We start from the raw sequence: 22,210 nt of genomic DNA on the forward strand, positions 1-22,210 counted from the left end.
GAGGCAGTTGTTTTTGTTTGGTTCCTAGGCTAACATAAACTAAAGGGCAGTAAAGCAGAACCTGCCATAGATAAACCAACGTAGAGTCTGAATTTCTTTACAGTTTGGGAAACTGATGCATCTAGGTGAGGATTAAAATCTCTTTCAGTGTGGAATACACTTTTTCCCCATGTTTAAGCTTTTATTTCTATTTCTTGCATATGAATAAATGATTGATCAGTTTTATGAATTTTCATGAGCACACACTCCAACAAACAAAACAATCTATATAAAAACAACTTTATAAAATGATATTTATTTGGGGGAAATACTCTGCTGGGCAAACAATTCAATTCATATTGGGAATCATTAATAAGTCATATCAAGGTCTGAAATAATGAAACAGATCTTGTCTGGTACCAAGGCTTTTAAAAAGACAGGGCAAGCCAAGAAAGAAAAAAAACAGAGATTGAGCTCTGTGTTTGTAGTGTGAAACATCTGTATTTTATCTCATGTACCAGATGATGAAATGACTTTGGAAGCCAGGAGACACACCAGTGTAAGCTTGATTCACCAAGCAAATACACATGCCCTTTCAACTGGATTAGACGTTTTGCAAGTTATGGCCAGGTCTTCATTTTGCCTGATCACTGCAAATATTACACTCAAAAAACACATTCGTTCCTCAGTTACACAGTTTAGTCTACCACACTCTATTGAAAAGCACAAGAGGGGAAAAAAAAAAAAAGGTTGCAGAAAGAGATCTGTTTCTGTCACAAAACCAAAATGGAATATGTGCTTCTTTACATTCAGATAATATATGCTGCAGTAAATTATGCAGTGAAATAGCAGCTGGTTCTGTTTATTATTACATACCACCCCCAATAATGAGCAACATCCCACAAGCAGCCATTGACCAACTGCATCCATCTTACATATTTTCCTTTTCCTAAATACCAGAGTAAAACACAAATAATAAAAATGCAGTGTGCTAGAAGAGTTCTGGTTGACAGAAAAACAATAATTCAGACTTTAAAAAGATTATTAGGGTTCTCTGACCTTAATGCAGCTATGCAGATATACACGTAAAGATCTGAGAATAGGGAAAGAAGAAAAAAAGGGAATGGGGTGGACAGAAGACAGCAGAAAAATCAGTAGGAGGAGAGAAGGGAGTCATAATCTTCCAGATGATAAAATGTTATGACATTTAGAGAGGAGAATTAGAGCATCATGGGAAGAGTTAGGAGACTTTTTTAAGCATCATCCATATGTGAAATTTAAGGTTGCTAGAGGCAAGCAAAAATGATTCACTATCCTTGATGTTCTTAGCCGTGCTGATTTCATATTCTAGCCATTTGTTTGTAAAATAATGCTATGGTTGTTACAAGATAACTAGATTGGGAATTAATGGTTATTGGGGATTGTGATTTACTTCTCGCTTCTCCTATAGTTTTCTTAAATTTACAATACACATAAGTCTTTGAAATGGGATAGGTCTAGTATTTTATTACATATGTATGTTGTTTTCATTATGTTTTATCATGTCTCTGTAATTGTAATTACCTTGTGGAGATATGCAACCTGTTTTTGTATTTTTATTCATTACTGTATCAGTTTTGCAAGGCCAATGCCACGCACAGAATAAAATCTAACAAACTAAGTAGCATCTCAACTGGATCACATTCAAATCACATCCCACAACACAGTGCACAAGCCAGACAGGTCACCTTCTAAAAGGAATATGTATGCAGTTACCAAGAGCCATGACAGTACATTTCCTTCTGTATTCCCCACTGCAGCAATGTGTCATGGTCTGAGAATAAAATATACTATAAAAATACTCTCCTTCTAGAAGCCAATGTCTTTTTAACTAAGAAGCTAAGGGCATTACATTACAAATGTGTATAGGAAGCTACTTTGATAGCAAGTTAAAAATATAAGTATTTAAATCCCTCTTTTACCCTTAGAAAAGGATGAATACATGAGATTCAAAATGGAGGAAACAAACTAGCTTTTATCAGTCTGAACACTTATGGCTTGCTGCTTGCACTGCCTGGCATAAAGGTTCGTTGTCCATAAAGAGCAGGGAGGGGAGCAGGACAGACAGCACAAAGAGGAGAAGTATATACTAATATGACTTCTTATAATGCAGTTGCAGGATTAAAAGAATTAAAGGAAGGACCACAAGCTACTTTAAATGCCATAGATTATATTTAAAATCATGTCTCTTTAGATATGTCCATTTCTCTGCTCATATGTCCCCAGGTTTTAGTGGACTTCTGGGTTTTATTTTGTTTTTTTAAACCTTACATTCCTCTAGAATAAGTGGTGGGCATGTGAAGAGGACCCCACTTCCTTGCACCTGGACATAATTTTTCATCTTGAATATTTTTGAGGACTCACTGAATCTTTTTTTTAAGCCAGATTAAAAAATTCTGGAAGACATTTCAAAGTAAAATCACTTAAGTAAAGAAAAGGGAAAATTTGGGGACATTGTTTTAATGGAGCTAGACTTTCACTCATCTTTTCCTTAATTCTGTCTGGAGATCACAGTTAAAGTCTTAAAGTGCTAAGTTTCACGAAACTCTGCCATTGTCTCATTCATGTTGCACAAGCCTAAATGAGAAAAGAAAACAGAAAGAAAAATACTTTTCAGTCTTCTCCCAGTCTTTCAATTTGATAAGCCCTGGAACAGACTAAATGGGCAGAGCACTACGGTAGCTTCAGAGCTGCAATAAAGCTTAGCTTAAGAAATGGCACAGCCTGATTCAGTTTCTCAGTTTCTAGAAAGGAACAGGGAAGACTGAGCTGGATATATGCCAAAGTTGTTACTCATTCTGATAAAGAAACAAGAATCAATGTGACATTGAGTCAGATTCTGCCTTGAATAGGAGTTTAAATAGAAGGCATTTTAGTTTGAAAAATCCAAAAAACCCCATAAATGTAAGGATCAAAACAGCTCAGTAGATCTGAAAAGGTCATATGCTTTGGCCCTTAAAAAATAGCAGAACAGTACAATAATAACATATAGTGTTTTTCAGAGTCAATGTCACATTTTTAGAATGTAGTCAGTTTGCACTTCTCTGATCCGTTGTTTCACAGTGATTTTAAAATCAGATGATCAACTTCATAGACATACAGCTTCTCTATTTAAAAGTTTCATTTGTAACCATAAGAGCTACAGATTGAAAATTTTAAAGGAAAGCTTATGGGATCCTCAAGTACACAATGGTACCCTTCAGAGGCAAAAGAAATACAACAAAACAGCTCGACAATCAGCCATGAACCTTATTTGGCCTTATTTGAGACCTGTTCTTATATAACAAACAGCAATAGGTCAGAACAGAAGGCTGAAGCCTGGAGCTGGCAATTCTTTTTGGTGGCCACCAAACCCTTTCCTTGAAAACAGGCAACTTTGTATTAATTATTGAATTAGTTCTTCTGCAGCCTTACGCAACCCCATTTGCCACACTCTCCTGAGTAAAGTTTTCACCAAAGAGTGAAGGATTTTTCTATGGCTAAAAGCAGTCATTTGCTGTTTTCATTTATCATCAGTCCAAAGGCCAAGGAAATAGATTTTGCCTTTCACATGACCAATTCTCTTGACAGCTCTGCAAGGATGTTCTTGGGAAAGCTCTGGTTACATTATTGGAAATACTGTGCACAGGTATCTGCAGCAAAATCTTTTGAATTACATTTTCCCATTCCAGGAACTTTTTGCTATTCAAGAAAATTACATTTTAAAAACTTACATTATTCTAATCATGCTTTTTTTAATAAATGAAGGCCTAATTCCACTCCTTCTATAGTCAATAAGAGCTCTGTCATGGGAAGAATTCTTTTTAACTGTCCAGAATTAAAAACAAGACAAATTAATTGCAAGATTTTCATATTTCTTTTAGAAGTCCTCAAGTGGGGCCATTTAAGCATTTACATCTGACCGGAAAGTTGAAAGTTATCTCCCATGCCAAATATCAGAAGCCCAATTGTTTGTGTACATTCCCCTCTGGTGGTGACTAGCACATATTACAGAAAACAATAAATGCTGCCAAAGAGGCAAAGATTAAATGGAAAAAAAGTACTTCACTGAAAAAAGATCTTTATTTTTAATTGTAAGAATCAAAATGTTTTTGAAACAATGAGCTCCTATAAACATTCTTCAGCAGTAGTTAACAGTTTCTCTGTTTAACCTTATCTTACTGCTTTTTTTTTTTTTTTTATATTACACTCCCTTGCCAGGATCAAGGTTCTTTTCCCCTGGCAACACATACTTCAGCAATATTTCTGGCTTGCTTCTTCACACACATAACTGGTATTAAATTACGCCACTTAAAACTGCCCAGCAGGGAGTTTCCAAAATAATGAAATAAAACATAAACTAGGGTAAGGTAGTTGGATACAAAGCTGCTGAGAAGTGAAATGAAAATTTGTATTCACTGCACGTTTAGAAAAAGGCCATTGACACTTTCAATGGGAAAATCAGAACTCAGCCTTGACAAATTCTGAAGGTCTAGAGAAGCAACGGATAGAGGAATGGAGGATGTATAACTGCAGTCAGACATCAGAGCAGATGGTCTTCCTTTCAGCCAAGATTTTTAGAGGTAAAGTGAAAAAACATTAATTAAAAACTACATGGCTGTGCAATATACCATCAATTATTCAAGGTTTTTCAGAGAGTGTCAAATGACTAGTCTTTAAAAGGGAAAAATCTTAGAATTTACAGGCCAGTGGGAATCTTCTCTCAAGAGGAGAAAAAGAGAGGTCTGCCTGCTTAAGGAGAGAATAGAAACTCTGTATACTTGAACTGCTTGGTTCAGTAAAATTAAGAGTAAGCATCTAGCTTTCCCAGAGCATTCCTTATATTTACAGCTTATACCAAGAAGGACACTCTGTAAGGATTTGTTCAATAATAGAAAATCAGAAAAAAAATGAAGCAAGGGTCTCTCACAAAAAAAAAAAAAATCTTGTGACAGTGAATTTCTGCATCTCACAAGAGTGAGCAAGGGTCACCAGCAAGTTACTTTGAGGGTCATTTAGGCAAGCAAACTAAAAATGCTTGTGTGCTAGTATGGTTAGGCACATCTAGAGGTGCAAGAGAGACTCGAGCTGCCCTCTACATTCAAGGGCATTCAAACAGACTAGACTTTGCTTGGAACAGGACGTTGCAACCTGACCTATAGAAAATGGGTCTTCAGCAGGGGAAAAAATCCCATATAGAAAATACGCCAGCAAGAGAAAGAAAAGATCTAAACTTGTAGGACCTGCCTTTGCAGAAAGCCTTACCAGATCTCCACATCCTTTCACTTAAAAAGGGCTAAGAAAAGCTGAACAAAATGCTCATTCTCCCCAAGAAACAAACTTACAGGCAGCTAAAAAAAGACAGTACAGGCAGACTTTGAAACTCCAGCTCTTTGTTCCCTGAACTACACTACTGATAGTACATACCTAAATATATAACCAATACATAGATAGTACAGTGCCTCATCAGGATTCTTTGAGAAAACTCCTTTGCCCCTAAATTTTAAATGAATCTGAATGAAACCTGTCTCCCCAGTAACCCCATTTCAGACAGCCCCAGCACTGCCAGCCCTGCTCCCCTATAGGGTGCTGGGAAAGGCCCGACGCTGGCACCCAGCCCTGCTTCCAGCCCAGCACCTAACATGCAGCCGGGGGCTGTCACCTCTGAGGGGTAACACTATCCATGCCAGGCTCGGAGGAAATGGAGCCATCTGCTCGCACAAGGTTTTAGTTAAAACAACACAACAGTTAACTGGACACACTGTATTGAGCAGTGCTGGCTTTTCATCTTTTTTCTAGGGTAGGCATTTTGCTAATGCTCTGATTTCCAAGATTCAGTATTCTTGCAGTATTCTTGCATATTTGCACTATTATCTGTAAGGTAAGGAACCTTAAAAATCAGTGAGGTTACAGTCCTTCTGTAGCCATTGGTTTTCCTTCCCACCACCTCCACCACCAGTGGTCATTTGTGAGCTGGCTGGTGAGTTTGGCCAAAAGGAGCTTCACCACCTCAGACATCAGAAATAGCAAAGAGACTGCAGCAAAGAGTGAGGTGGAGTTTGAGTTTCTGAATGATAGGCACCTTCTCCATCCCCAGCTCTTCCTAGAGATCCTGATTTCCACCTCTCAGGGCAATTTGCCACCAGCTCTACAACCAGGCATCCTCTCCTATGGTCAGGCAAATCTCCTGCACCTGGACACAATGACTCAGATGACTGCTTCCTATCTCAGAGACCTATGCTCTTGCCTAATAGTTAGCGTTTCCCTCTCCCTCAACATAGTTTTCCCCTCAAGCTAGCGTCCTCCACCTCTTCTTGCTCCAGCACTTCTATTTGATTCCATGAAAGTGCCATGCTAGCTCCAGGATGGCCCTATCACTCACTGGAAGTCACCTCAAGCTTAAACTTTCCCACTTGATTCTTCTCCTACCTCTAACCTCACTAGGACAGGCATCACCTGGTCTGCTTGCCCTTAAAGCTGACACCAGTACCAGTTAGTTGTGGGTGCCAGGGGAAAGTGAAGCTGGTGAGAAAATGAAAAAGCTGGGTATTCAGCTCAGGGAAGAGAATAGTCCCATGGGCATAACTGATTAAGACTATAAAAAGTATTTTCACAACAATTATCTGCCTCACTTTATTTCCTTAAATAAAGAGCAGATGGAGAATGAAACATATCAGATGTAAGCACTGAATGCTTCTTACAGCTTATAGTTTTCCCTTCATCCCTCCCAAGCTCATCTGCCATTACTCTCTCTGTCTTCCTTTCTGAGTCTCAGTCACTGTTTGACCCCTGCAGGTACAGGCTGCAGGAGCTTAAAAAACAAGGACTAGAACAGCCTCATCTTGTGATCTTCTCACTGCTTATTGCCTCATCAAACTCTCTGGGGTACTTCAGGAGGGCTGAAAACAGGTGCCCATTCTGAAACCCCAGCAGGAGAGTTTCTTGAAGACCAGTCAGTACAACTCAGCAATATTGGACCAGAAGGCTGTTAACTTAGGTGTAGCATTATATTAATTTAACGCAGTGCTGAGACTAAACATACTTTGCCTCTCAGCTAGCTCCAATTTCACACTGCCACACCAACAAGGTGTTATGGCTTTTGGATCACATCTGCCTCACTTTTGACTTGCTCAGAGCACAGATGGAGCACACGGAGAGGTATCTGTACCTGACTCTACTGGTGTGCCTCAGAGTATATTGATTCTGCTTTTAAGAGATGCATTCCTGCAGAGTTTGGGATCTGCCAAAGGAACTCATATACTTTCAACCTCCTGCAAAATCTAGTTAGAGTAAAATATTGAAAGGCATTATTACTGTTGATACCAGAAGATGAGGCATTTCATTGCTGCTGTAGGCTGAACTCACTTCACACACTGAGATCTCTTTGTGCCTCTCCAGTCTCCCCATGCCATCCTCCCACCCCTGCAACTTCAGAGATCACTTAAGAGTAAATCCATCCTCCCACCTCATGGATTCTCTGTGCTTCTACATTACTCCCATCTTTTTCTTCCTCAGTAAGCCAGGGTCTCTGTGTCTTCCTCATTTGTTCTTGTCTTTCCACAGCAGTTTTCATTTTTACACACTGATGATTGCCTGATACTTTACCCTTTAGGTTCACCTACTCACCTACAGTACATATGAAGTCATGATGGTGTTTTCCTGTGTACTCAAAACAAGGGCTTTTCTGTCAACTATTTAGCAGTGCTTAAGGGTACACACCCCAAAATTAAGTTTCAGGCATTTTCTACCTCCAGAAAGCCTCTGTAGCGTTGGAGTTGAAAATTGTCTTCAAGTGGTACTTATTGAAATACAGTCCAAGTCTCATCTGTCTTGGTATTATCCTTGATAGGTCTCTGACTCACCACAGCCATCAACTTATCTGGCTGCCAAAGCCAAGGCTAAAGCTATTTGCTATCTTATGGGATCTGAACAGATTTCTAACACTTCCCTCACACTGGCCTCAGCAGCAAACTCAGTGCTTCAGTCCAGACTTTCATGTCCCACATTCTCCTTGACAGCGTACAGCTTTCTTGTGTTATGTGCATTATGCTAAGGATCCTATGGCCTATACCTGGACCCTGCAAACACTCCTGTTCAGTGCAGAGGCATTGCTGGATGCAGAGAGTTTTTAAAATGTTCTGAACTGCAGGTAGGGTGAGATGTGGCTGTGACTCACATTGTTGCAGACTATCTCCTAGCCCCATTGAATCTGGACCTAACGTTTCCCACTGAGATAGCCATGGCTCATCTTGATTAGCAGTGCATTTATCAATAATAATAATTACTATTAATAATTATTTTATTGCTATTCCTCCTTCTTCTGCCCTTGTGTCATACTATGCACATACTCACTTTTCTACACAGTGCCTCTCTTCATAGTAAAACACCCACCATTTCCTCTAGTGGAAAGGGGCTCTATGTATCCAATTCTTCCTTCGCCGCCTTTCATTCAAAACGTTTGCTTTCCTGTATTTCATTCAAGATGTCAACATTTTAAACTACTTGGCAATAACAGGCAGAACAAAAAATGTAGTGATTTGCTGCATGGGGCTAACGGATCCTGTCAGCCAGTCCATCCACTTGTAAAAATCACATGCATTTGGACCTGCTGGATGTGCTAAATGATGTGCCAAGCTCAGTCTGCACTCCACTTCTACTTTATTCTATTGTTTGATTGTCAGCAAAATCAAAAGCCTACTGTCTTCTGTCCACTGGTCCACAATTGCTCTTTCATCAGACATTCATTTTGCCATTGTTAAGACTGCCTGGATCAAAATACAGAATTGCATGCTGAGACCTATAGCATTCCACAGCAAACTTTCTGTGCATTAAGTATGACCCTCAAATCCCCTTGACATTTAGTTGCTGAATAACACATTGAATGAAGTCTATGCAAAGCATAACAAAGGTCTTAGTTTTCTTCAGGCATAAAAATACCACATGGCACATCAGAGACTTCCTGTTGGAAGGAAATGGTAGGTGATAGCACTGGAGAGAACTATTTTACAGACCTTCTTCCCAGATATTCTTTTTATTCCCCTTCATATTCAGAGTTTGTTACCTTAGAGACAGAGTAATGGTATTCTTCAACCAGCTAGTACAAAATCACCATAATAATACCGTGCTACACCAAGTCCCCTAAATTTACACATCTCCCAGCTCTTCTTATTTGTAATTTATTAGGAGTACAGATCTGGATCTGTTTTTGGAGCAGTGTGCTGAAACTAACAACATTTAACTAAATTATTCTCATTTGCAATGAGCAGTCCAGAAGTGAATGAGCAGTCCAGCCTTAGTGAATCTCAGGATACCTTTTATATTTTCCTTTATTACAGCAACTCTTTACTTATCATTTAAGAGTGCGGAATTGAAGGCAATCACCAATTTGTCCAACTTTATGAATTTCAAAAATTCAAGGAGGTACATTTTAAAAACAGCTTAGAAAAAGCCAGTAAGAAATGGGAGGGCAAATGAACAAAAGACCCTGTAAGACAATCAAAACCAGATTTTTTTTCTTTCATTTCAGAAGCAAAAAAACAGTTACAGTCCTGTGATCCTTCATGTAGGACCTGTGACAAAGATGCTAACGTGTGCACTTCATGTCCAGAAGGTAGGAGACTTTCAGCTTCTTTGGGTAGTTTTTGCAAGTGGCTAAAATATTCTGTATCCTACACACTTCCAGCGAATATTTTGGTCAATGGTCAGTAGAAAGTTCTTTGGCAGCTTGAAGCATGAGAAGGTAATCAGATAATCAGAAGCTAAAGTCAGACACATACCAGCTGGGAATAAAGCACATGCCCTTAACAATAAGGGTAAAAAAAATTATGAAGTGGATGTTGTTGCTTTCCTTTCTATTCAATCAAAAGTTGTAGACGTGATGCAGGAATTACTGAGTATGGATTTATTCAGGAAGGACATACCAGATAATGATGATGATCCTTTCTAACCTTATATTTCAGCGGAGGCTGAGCAAACTATTTTGGGAAATGGCTTAAAGAATGTTTCAGTCATGTTTTTAAGCATCAAAATGTTAAGCTTTTGGGAAGTTTAAAGTTTTTTTTTTTTATAGCCATCCAATATAAGATTCTTTTAAGTACATTTCTCTTCGGTCCCTTTCTCCACTTGGGTTGCTGTTTTGCCAGGAAAATTTCTTAGCCATGATACCTGTGTCTCCCAATGCCCTCAACAAACTTTTGGCAACGTGGAAAGTGCGAGATGTGCTTGGATGATTGTGAGGTGTGCTCCGACCCCTGGCACTGTCAGAAGTGTCAGTCTGGACAAAACCAGCCATTCTTCCTCCATGAAGGCAGATGCTTTCAGGAATGCCCTAAGTAATTTTTTAAACTTATTCCTATTTGATGACTGCTCTTTAATTTCTGTCTATGCTCCTTCTTTTTATAGCTCAGATTCATTACCAACCTTTCAAGGGAGAACTTAAGGTAACCTTAGACACCAGAAACTACCACATGGTAAAAGCCATTTTCAGCTGGCTTAAGGTAACATTTGCTCTTGACTGAGATCACAAGTGAGACTAATCATGACTATAGTAAAGACTATGACTGATGGTAAAGCTCCCATTGACTTCAGTAGGGCCACAGTACTGTCCTCAAGATGGTTCTTCATGCCTACTGAAAATAACCCCCTAGTCCTTCTTCTAACTAGCTCCTTTGCTGTCCCCAAATGTAGGTACTTCTCATGCATCCTGTTGGTTTTTTTTGTTTTTTATCCCAGTCATCCTTATTCTTCTCAGCCTTCACACTTCCAAGGATTTCTCTTCTCTTTCTTCCCTCTAGGGCCACTGAGGTCATATTACTCTTTCTATCCCTGATATCATTGCTGAGGGTCAGCTGAGCAAGACTGCAGACTGTGTGCATCTTCCTTTTCCCAAACATTATATATCTTCATATCGTGGATAAGGGTGAAACCAGGGAAAAAGTAAGAGAGGAAGTTCAACAACCCCTAGAGTAGGTACAAGAATAAGGGAAGGATAGACTCCCTTCATGGTGTTAACCATGCAGAGTTTCTGCTTGCAGGCAACGGTACTAGTGCCATGAGGGAATGTAATGGAGTGGAGGATAGACAACAAATTGTTTAAGAAATATTTTCATTTCAGTGAAATGTATCTGCTGGGAAACTCTGATACATACAAACATGATTCTTCCAACCCGTGTCACTGGACTGTTCTATAAACATACTCTGACCAGCAGTTTGCTTTGTGCTTGTTTTAATTCAATAGGGGATATTTTAACGATTCTGGGACTTGCAAGGAATGCAGTGGATCCTGTAAGACATGCATGAGAAGTGCCACCAAATGCCAGGCCTGTGAAAGTTCTTTGCTTCTGGAGCAGTGGGAATGTAAACATACCTGTTTGGAGAAGTATTTTGCTTCTGAAGGAATCTGCAAACACTGCCCTCCAATGTGCCAGGAGTGCATTCACAATCAAACGTGCAGAGGTATTACAAGGAATTTGTCATTACTTGGTTAAAATGAGATAGATCTAAGAAAAAAGACTGTCAGAAACACAGATCTGAAAATAAATTCTGTAATGAGGAAAAGTGAAAAAATTGATGTATATATCATTGCTAAACTGCTAAGATAAAGGCTAAGCAATATGTGCTTTATCACGAGACTCAGTCTAAAAAGTGTATCTGTAAAGGTGTTTCACATTGCTTTTTCTGTTCTTTTTTTGTTTCAGGAGATTCCTATTGGTTTGATTCTATTTCTGATTTAGCAAATGACAGGTCTTTCCATGCCCAAATACTTGAACTTTTACACCGGTGTGCAATGCAAAATGTTTCTTTCCTAGTTTGGTTTAAGTTTACATCCCTTTGACATTTTTGCAAATGGCTACTCAAGGTAGAGGATGAAACCTCTGTAATGAAACATATCCAATAATGCTCAGAAATCCTCATAAGTCCGAATGCACACCCAAAAATTTAAGGGATAGTTAATACTGAGCAAGCCATTCTGGAAACATAAACATGGATGAAAAAGAAAAAGATCATAAACAAAGCTATTAAACTAGGCAGTTATAATAAAATTAACAGATGAACCCCTATCCCAAATCCTAACACCATCCCAGCTCCCTGCAAAGTCAAACATCCAGGTGCAAATATTCCAGCCAGACTCATATTTTAATAATAAACCAAACAAAACTTCAGATCCGGACATCCCTAATTTTGCAGGAAGTTCATAATCCAGATATAGCATCTCATCAGAAGCCCTTCTCTATTTATTGGCAGTGTGGTTTGGTTAATATCAGCAAAGCTGAGCAGCTGACTTAGTTTCTCAGTCCCTCAATGTAGAGCAGAAGATGCTGCATGAGGTTTGAGCTGTTATGGGCAGATTGGAGGGGAAAGAGTCAAAGGAAAAGGCATTCCCAAGTTGTCTGCTTATCTCCTATTATAACAGGCACTATGGCGTTTATGGTTTCCCAGGATTTCTTCACTCTCTCACTTATCAAAGTCAAAATTAGCTGCCCTGTGGCTTACCCATTGTTTTGGTTCTCCACAGTGTGCACGGATGAGTTCTTCCTGCATGATGGGAGGTGTGTGGAGGATTGCCCCTCACTTCTACGCCGAAGACAAGCAGTGCTTCCCCTGCCACAGAGATTGCAAGAATTGCAATGGGCCCAACTCAGATGACTGTAACAAGTGTGCCATCAGCTTCTTTGTCCTGTACAACAGCAAGTGTTTTGAAGAATGCCCCGAAGGGACTTACTATGAAGAAGCGACTGAAGATTGCCAAGGTTGGCAGCCATTGTTTTTTCCAGAAGAGTATTGAGATACAAGTAGAATCAGTTGGATACTATTCTTAAAGGGTTTATGGGTGCTGGCTAATGTAGCTATGTGTCCTGAAAACAGGCATGATGAGACATAGTTTAGAACAGCAAAAATTAGAGAAAGCTGAGAGGGAGCTAGCAAAGCTAGAGGTGTTCAAAATTACACGCAGCCACTCCAGTAAAGAGATGAGTATTGCTGGAGACGTTGAAAACCGCTGCTTAGCAAAAGCAGGGCCAGTGCAAAAGGCAATTGAAGGAGTAGGCTGCATAAGACTGAAAATATTAATGTTTGATTATGCAAAAGCAGAGTTCTGCTCATTTCACTCAACCTCTCATCTTGAGGTGATAGCAGCTCCTTGCAAAATTAAAGATGAAATAATAATTTGAAATGAAAAAAGATAGGACATGCCAGACTTCTTGTTCTTCCACTGCCTGCCTTACTTGCAGAAATGGCCTGATACCGAACCACAATGGGCAGCGTTTGGCATCCGGATACTGCTCTCACACTGAGTACCATGATGAGCAAACTCAAACCCGCAAGCCTTGTCATAAGAAATGCTTTCACTGCTCAGGACCCACTGAACACCAGTGTCTTAGCTGTGCGAATAATCAACATCATCTCAGTGAGTATCTTGATCTTGCATCTAGATTTTATTTTACATTGAAGAATACGAGATAGGCAAGTTTCTGTCCTATTCATGAAACATCTAGAACCACTTCAGACAATCTAAATATTACAAAGCTGACCTAACAAGTAAGTGGGTGCAGAGATAATTACTTCTTCAAGGCTACCTGGGATATTTTTTGAGGGAGTGGACAAAACTGTCATTCTAGGCCTTCCACACTTTGAGGCCAAAAGCAGTCCTTCTAAGTAGCAATAAAGTCCATGGCTAAACAAAACTTATATTTGTTTCATTTACTTCCTATTTACTGACACTCTTGTTTCCTACAAGTAACTTGAAAAAGACAAAAGGGATGTCCTTAGCTCATGTTCTGTAAGTACACAGAGTTCACATTTACGTGTTGGCTCATTTAATCTCTGCAGAGATTTGATAAACAAAGACATACTTAAGCAGAGAAGTTAAAAAATTGTTTCTGGATCATTAGTTCAGTTGTTAGTGGATGGCTGAGATGCAAAACTACTTTTTTCTTCTGTCTTTGGAGCAAAAGACTATTGTCTCAGAAATAAGTTGGTAAAAAGTATAAAATCTCAGGACTTAAACTTTACTTGTTTGCATTTTAAAAAGCAAACAAAAATTTAAAATTTCATTTAGAGAAAAACTGATTAAAATAATCTGTAATTCAGGAAAAATCTGAAGTAAATTTGAATTCAAACACTGAATCTGAGCTGTCTACATCTAATTCTGATGCAGATTTTGAATTCTTACATTTTTGAGGACTCAACTCAGACCTGGCATTATTACTAGCACATCCAGCTTACCATTACCATTGGTAAAGTAGAAGGAAGTATGTAAACAAACAACCTGAAGTGGAGAAAAAAAAAGGAAAAAAAAAAGAAATAAGTAAAAGTATCTTCCTTTGCCCATTTGTAATCTGAGCAGCAAAACAATAAGGACAAGCCAGATAATGAGTGCAAGCTATTAATGAATAATCACTGTTCTCTTAGCTTCATGCACTTGCAGTTAGTTGATTCAGTCCTAGCTTTTCATTCCAGATTTCTATTCTGCTAATGACCCTCTGAAATCTCAGGTGAACAATGTGATGTACCTGGTGCATTTAGCAGCATTAGAGATGTATATTCCCATAACACAAAGCAGCAGCCACACACAAGGACAAAGATCAATGAACAAACATCATTAAATCTCAAACTACTTACCATTGGATTTGCCAAATACACAGAATGCAATGAGCCTGAAAGAACGCACTTAGAATCAGAGCGAAACCTAGGGAAAATGATAATGCAGATAGAGAGATAAAGTTTCCTGATTATTATTTCTTTCTTTGCATAATCTGAAAGAAATCACAGCTGCTGTTCATTATTATTATGCACTGCATTTATATTTTCTAAAGATTAAAAGTGATTTATTCTGAAGAACCTGCTAACGTACGTAAGACTCAGAAGTGAAGACTAATGAAGTGACAAGACTTGGAAGAAACAAAAAATAATTAGGATGTCCCGACGTTCCCTTTATTGGCTTTTTTACAAACTCTAACAGCATCTCCTGTTAGCTTGCACTAGCAGAGCTGTATGAGATTTTTATAGCAGCAAATACTGAATATGATCTGTTATTCTTCATTGTTCTCTGTGCAGATACAACCTGTGTTGAAACATGCCCACACGGATATTATGTTGACAGCGATGAGGGACAATGTTCCCCATGCCACAGCATCTGTGACGCTCGCTTTGGGAAACACAGCTCTCAGTGCCTCTCCTGCAAACCAGGCTGGTACAGGGAAGGAAAAGGATGTGTAAACCAGTGTCCAGCTGGGTAAGGTCCAAGTTCTTTAACTAAGAGCTACATCACAGAGAGAGCTTTGAGAAATCAGATCATTCTGTCCTCAGTCCTATCTTAGGATGAAAATTTCTCATGTCATCCTAGTACACAGAGGTGGTGTAAAAACTCCCTTTCCAGTGCAGAACTGGAGAGATGGAGTTAGTGCCCAAGCTGGAATCAACTTGATGTGATGGGGCCATTCTTAAAAGCTCCAAGGATGCTTTAAGATTATGCTTATACAGAACAGCGTGAAACAGAGTAAATATACTAAGTTATCCCTTAATTAGTCAGCTTGAGCACAGGAAGCAGCGTAACTTGCTTCAAGCACCATTGCAGGCTCTGCCTAGCCTGAAGTTTGAATGCAGTTACTTTTGCTTCACATCGAGTGAATATTTATAATGGATCATAATAAAATCAACCATTAAAACATTACTTAACTGATGACTCATAATTTTAGGCAGCAACTTCATTAATGAGAGTCCATTTAATTTCAAAATGTGAGTTCAGTTTCATCTTGTGAATGTCTCAAATTCAAATCTGGGAAGTGGACTTATGATTTCTAGTTCAGGTCCATTGCATTTTGCAACACAGTACAATCGTACTGGCTGTTAGACTCAGTTATCAACCTATTAAATTGAAAGTCTGCAACAACTATACCTCAATACAACCACTCTGCAGCTATTCCTCTTTTTCCTCTGACTGCACAATTTAGATGAACAAACTGTTTCTCTCTTGGTGTCCTTTGGCTAGGCCTGTTTGCGGGCTGTAAGGAAATACGGAATTACTGAATTCCCATCTGACAGATGGGCATCAGAAGTAGTGAGGAATTAAATGCTTACCCAACATCTCACAGGATGTTTGTGGCAGAGCCAAAAACAGAGTTTAGGTTTTCTGAGTCCTGGCTATTTATTTACTTACTTTGTACCTGAATTCACCCTCTATTTTAGAAAGTTTTGCTTTATAGCTGAATTCCAACAGGCAAGTGCAATCTAAGCAAATTTGTTCTACTTCCATTGAGATGCAAAAAGTATATTCATGTAACCACAGTAAAAGCTCGGGAGGAAGAATGTTTTGGCCTTTCCTGTCGTTATTAGGCAGTTGCAAAGCCAACACTATCTGATCTGTTTCAGATACTTTGCACAAAACTCCACTGGATCATGTGAGAGATGCCACAAGAGCTGCAAGGGGTGTATGGGACCCCAACCTACAGACTGCCTTTTCTGTGATATGTATTTTTACCTGTTGCACTTCAAGAATGAATGCGTTAGCTCTTGCCCTGAATATTACTACGAAAACAAAGACAACAACATGTGCAAAATGACCAAGGTTAAACAAGAATATCAATTCCTACTGAGCTGCCTCCAATCACAGAGTGCAGAAGCACCCGCACAAGAGGAGGGCTGGGAGTGATTATCAGTACGAACCCAGTGAAGGTAAAGACAGGCTGACCACGTAATTAAGTTTATTTAAGTCAGCCAGGCTTCTCACATAGATGCTCATCAACTTTAAAACCAGGGCTCTGATGCTAATAGGGCTGGACTCCGTTTCTCTCACAAACACTGAATAATATCTCACTCCTTGAACTATCATACTACATGTGGTACTCTGTGAAAGCCAAGGAATCTAAATCCAACTGCACATCTTTAGTCTCTAAAGGAAGGAGTAGAAAAATCAACAGCTACCAACACCAAAAATAACAAAGGCCACAAAACATCTTTAGGGTGGAAAAAAAAAAAAAGTGGTGTTTGCTGCTTTGAATATAGTTAAATATTTTTCAAAGTTAACTTTGAGAGACCATCTGTTTTGTTCTGTGACACATTTATGCATTCTGTGTCTTTTTTCCCTAAATTATACTGCATCCAATTCTGAACTGGGCAGCATTATTCCCCTTGGACCCATACAGTGTCCTATTCTATCTGAATGGCATCAGATGATAGCTAGCAGGTGCCACTCTGCAGCTCAGACTATACTATATTATAACCTAAAAAACCTCTTTTGGATAGTGGATATATTGGATAGTGCAGATGGCTAATTTCTAGAATTTTAAATATTGTTATGTTGCAATAACTCCTAGAGTGAGGCCATCTTCAAGAACTGTTAAAACATAACTGCACAAGGACTTTATAATAAATGACAGCAATAGTTTGGCTTGTATTTGGGGCAAAAAGAGATTGTCATTTTAATTTACAGACTGCTTCCTATGATTGATTTTTATTTTATTTGGGATTAATATGACAGGACAGATTTTCTATCTTAATTACAGGGGCAGTACAATGAAATATGAGCCAGTCCTTCTAAACAGTAAACCCGTAGGTGTTCTGAAATGAATCTGCATTGTTGATGTAGAAGCCAAGAAGTGGTTCAGTGTCTCATGTTTCACGTGACCAGGGAGGCAAACCCTGCATTGCTCTGAAAAATCAGAGTGAATTCACTGGATCATAGAACGTTGCTAACTTCACCCATTTAACTACTGCTAATGTTAACATCATCTTTTCAGACAGTGGCAGAAGATGTCTAGTGACAGGAAATTGGACACATGCATTTTAACATTAAGTAGCACAAATTGTTTCCTTCAATGTTCTGCAGAATTGCATGCAGCATGTCTTCAAAAATGCTCTCACACACAAAGCACGCATGATGCTCTGTTTGCACCTAGTGAAACAATTTTTTCCTATGCAACTGAAGAATTTATATTTCGAATTAACATAAATGTATGTTATTTCAATGTGGTTTGAAAAGGGTTAGCTAATAGGCCTCATACCTATTGACTTTGCATATGAGAGAATTTGGCCAAGGTTTCCCACGATTTTACTTCAGTGCACTGATTTAATTGATTCTCCTGAATGCCTCTGAAAGTCCCTGCATAGACACAGTACAAATGGCCAAGCCAGGGGCAAACCAGTTGCAAGACTAAGAAAAAAGAAGGAAAAAAAAAAGACAGAAGTCCAACACAATCCTTGTAGTTCATAATCAGCTTTTCATGAATTTCAAAACACATAAGAAATATACTTTCTGAGCACATAACATTTCAAGATGAGGCCCAAGCTCTTTTTAATACCAACCTCCTCATGCTAGACAGTTCATTGCTGAGTCTCAATGATGACAAATGTCTCTTTTCTTTGGTGATCAGTGTATTTCTGAAAGGAAATTAGAGGACAATTTTTTCTGTTCTAATATTGTTGCTTTGTTTGCCTTTCTAGGGAATGGAGCTACAGCTTATTAGGTGGAATGTGCAACTCTGTCTTGTAAGCAAATACAGAGTCCACGAGTCACCAATACAAGAGGCACCAATTTGTAGGCATTTTCTCCTGTGATTTATATCCTGAACTTTAACTTCTGAACACAGAAGGAAGAACACAGAATGCTCCTCTCCAAGTTTTCAAAGCTGCTTATCTTTAAATATTCCTACTTTTGTTCTTCTCTTGGCAGAAAAAAAAGCATTGTTTCTCTTTCTGGGGCTGTCGACTGTAGGAGGATTTCTCTACCAGTATATATAAAGACACAACGATGCCAAGGGCCATACCAAAACCATGTGAACAAAATCAGCTATACCAGTAATAGAGTAGTTTTTCTTCTGGTATAACTGAGATTTCCCCAGAAATCTCTGCTGCTTTGTTTGCAAGAAATCACATCACATTCTCTGATCAAGAGTTCTGCTGGCAGAAACCTCTAGTGAAGAGACAGGCTGAAGTTAACAGAGCTACATATTTGTAAAGTAGGACCACAATCAGGTTTGGGGCTGTGCCACAAGTCTGGGCATCCCAGTTTACAGATTTCCACTCCAACTGCCTTCCAGAGCTGTTTGTTCAAGAAACAAGCCAAGCCAGCTGGTCTGAGATGCTAGATACTCTGGAGTCTCTGGCCTGGAGGAACCCTGTAGCAGGGCTGCTCCGTAACTGTGAACCTGAGAAGGCAGCCTAAGAGCTGGGGACCACAGTAGTCCACAGTTCTTTGCAAGAGCTTTGACTCTGAGAAACCAGACCTCCCAGTATGGTCTCCTCATCTCTTCCATACTCTCAGATTCAGGGAGAGAAGCCTACCAGCTCTGAGAGATCCATCCAGTTTCAAGTAAGGTTATTGCACTGGATCTTGGGTCCTGGTCCCATGGCAAAAAAATAAGGAACTTTTGCCCAGTAGGCCACCCAAGAACTGCAGACACTGGAAGCCCTGAATTACCCGACCTCAGAGCACTCTATGAGGCACGTGTGACAGCGATGAGCTCCAGTAGTCTTTGTACATAGAGGCTCCCAGAAATCTACCTGGAATTTGAGAAGAATACTTGAATCTAAGTGGTTTCTGTGAAACAGAACCAACATGATCTAATAAAAAGTCTGTTTCGCTAGAAAATTTCCAGTCAGCTTTATTCCTTATTTCTCTTCCTTCCCAAGGTCGAAATGGAATTTATTCTCTCATTTTTCCCCCCTCCCCCAGACTATTTCCTCTTGCTTATCTCACCTCAGTTACTTCTTCAAGGCTACTTTACTGTCATTACCATCATTAGTGCCAAAGAGCCATAGACCAGCTAATAGGGGTCTGGCAAAACAAAAACACGACTTCTGGCCAAAGAGCTGACAGTCAGAATGAATTTTAGCTAGCTATCTAGCTAGGTCAGATTGCAAACTAAGCTTCTCCTGCAATGCTTTTTCACTCTCCTTACCAGAAGATCACCGAGAACCTATGCAGTATGAACCAAATTTTAGTTTTCCCATTCCCCGATGAATTTTGCCATAGACATCCATGGTGTTCAGACACGAGGACCCAGACAGTGACAGGGCAGAACAGTCAGGTCCAAAGGAATGGAAATGAAAGGTGCGTTACTTGTGTTCTATCTCAAGGAGGACTAGCTCAAATGCGAGAGATGTGACAGCACATGCACTGAATGTAAGGGGCCTGGGCCTCTCAACTGCACGATGTGTCCAGCCAACATGCAACTCTACCTCAAAGAGAGGGTCACTGACTGCCCTGCTGCAGCAACTCTGACCTGACAGACAGCCCAGAGTGCTGTGACTGCAGTGAAACACAAGGTAGGACCGTGTTGATGAGCGGTACTGGTGTTTAAGGGCCTTATGAGTCACTGGGCTGACATTTAAAAAGGAAAAGCAGAAAACAAGAAAAACGTGCTGTTGAGCTGCATGCACACAGTGTATTTCTACTGCTCCATCACCAGAGTAGGAAGGGCTTTTACACAAATAACAGCAATTGCAACAGATATAAAAGACATCCCCTTCTCTCACTCACAACTCTTGTTTTAAATGGCCATGCATTTCATAACCCCGTTGACTGGGAAATGCTTGTTTCAATGGATAGCAATCTAAATCGCATGCTTTAAGCTCATCATGTCAAAACCACCCCATTGACTTTGAAGTAGCTACAGCATATTACACAAGAGAAGATTTGTGTAGAGAAGAAATGTTTTTATTAGACCAAACTGATACAACTGGGGGAAAAAAAAACAGACAGGCTCAGGGCACACAACCTGTCTTCAAATCTTTCCAGAAGCCAGAGAGTTAAAAATATTTATATTTCTGAGGATGTTATGTTTCTTGCCTGAACTTAGGAAGTAGGTTGTGTTTGTGCACCTGTTAGCTTTTCTGCTTCTTTCTGATTATTCCTAATCTAATAAAGAAACTTAGCTATCCCGACAACTCTCTCCTTGCTTACATCCTTATACCATCACAGCCACAAGAGCACAACTGTTCTACTGGAAGAATAAGGTAATTAGTCCAACAAATTTAAAGATGTGAACAGGCCTAAATGTTCTGCTGGGTCACTTAAAACAAAGACCTCCACCTGACCTCATATATATATTTTTTTTAATTGCTGTTGTCAGATGATTGTGTCTTATGGATCACTACCATCTGAGTGCAACCACAAAACCACTCTCTTCGTTACTACCTGCATTTTGCTTCTCCTCATCATTGGAGCTATTATATTTATTTGGAGAAAATCATGAGCCAAAACAATCACTCCAAAGCCTTTCCTTCCTACATGAGCAACTCCCATGAGAGTACAAGCTATCAGAAAGATCAAGTGATTGAGTACAGAGATCAAGATAATGAAGATGATGACACTGTATATATAGGCCAGGATGGGACAATCTATCATAAATTTAAATACAGACTTCTGGAGGAGGATAAGGAAGATGAGCTTAAATATGACAATGAAAGTTATTCATTTAGATAACTCTACTAGTTTATGGATTTTCTGCTCTGTTGCCTTACTTAAGTTCATCAATTTAGCCATCCTTAGTCATCAACAAGAAATGGAAATTAATTCCCAAACAATATAAGTCATTACCTTAAGTTATATAGTTAATTATATAACAACTGCCATTGTTAGTCTGGAGCTTTATAAACATGGCTATTTAAAAAAACAAAACAGGCCATAAATCTATCCAAATGCTCCCCTGGAACAGTTGACAATACAAATTTTCTAACCATCATGCTAACAAGTATTGCCTTCTATTCATTAGGTTTTTAAGTCTTTCTTCTCCATTCAGAAGTATACAAGCAAATGAGGGGAAAAAAAGAAATTACAGTCCTATAAGAGAGCACGCTTATTACAAAAGTAATCTGAAGGCAATTTGATATTTTTCATCTCATTTCAATCCCAGAAAGAAAACTAGTAGAAAAATCTGGATGCTGAGGAATTATAGTGCTGAGTATTAAAGAAAAATCTAAACAATATAGGTGCTTGAGTATTTTTAACTTTTAAATCCATGCTTCCAGTCAGGACACTGTGGTGTTAGAACCATGATCTCTGACAGAAACCAAACTACACCAAAGAGTCCACTGCACCTAACAAAAAGCAATCCCTACAACATATCAACAACATAAGCTAGCAGTGTCCCCCAGGGGTCAGTCCTGGGTCCAGTCTTGTTCAACGTATTCCTCAGTGACCTGGATGAAGGGACAGAGTGCCCCCTCAGCAAGTTTGCTGATGATACTAAACTGGGGGGAGTGGCTGACACACCAG

General features: G+C 39.3%; 1 protein-coding gene across 1 annotated transcript in view; it reads left to right on the forward strand.

Annotated features, from left to right (window-relative positions):
• Positions 1-21,418, forward strand: part of LOC104151133 (proprotein convertase subtilisin/kexin type 5) — a 267,125-nt gene extending 245,707 nt beyond the window's left edge. The window contains 17 exon segments of the mRNA XM_068925372.1: positions 9,524-9,607; positions 10,140-10,196; positions 10,199-10,328; positions 11,234-11,451; positions 12,512-12,566; positions 12,568-12,750; positions 13,129-13,130; positions 13,178-13,402; positions 15,052-15,229; positions 16,366-16,616; positions 18,417-18,470; positions 18,473-18,519; positions 20,071-20,178; positions 20,181-20,259; positions 21,066-21,078; positions 21,080-21,192; positions 21,195-21,418. Coding sequence (XP_068781473.1) covers positions 9,524-9,607; positions 10,140-10,196; positions 10,199-10,328; positions 11,234-11,451; positions 12,512-12,566; positions 12,568-12,750; positions 13,129-13,130; positions 13,178-13,402; positions 15,052-15,229; positions 16,366-16,616; positions 18,417-18,470; positions 18,473-18,519; positions 20,071-20,178; positions 20,181-20,259; positions 21,066-21,078; positions 21,080-21,192; positions 21,195-21,418 — 2,021 coding nt within the window.
• The last annotated feature ends 792 nt before the right edge of the window (positions 21,419-22,210 follow it).

This window comes from Struthio camelus, chromosome W, assembly GCF_040807025.1.
Source record: "Struthio camelus isolate bStrCam1 chromosome W, bStrCam1.hap1, whole genome shotgun sequence".
Taxonomy (NCBI): domain Eukaryota; kingdom Metazoa; phylum Chordata; class Aves; order Struthioniformes; family Struthionidae; genus Struthio; species Struthio camelus.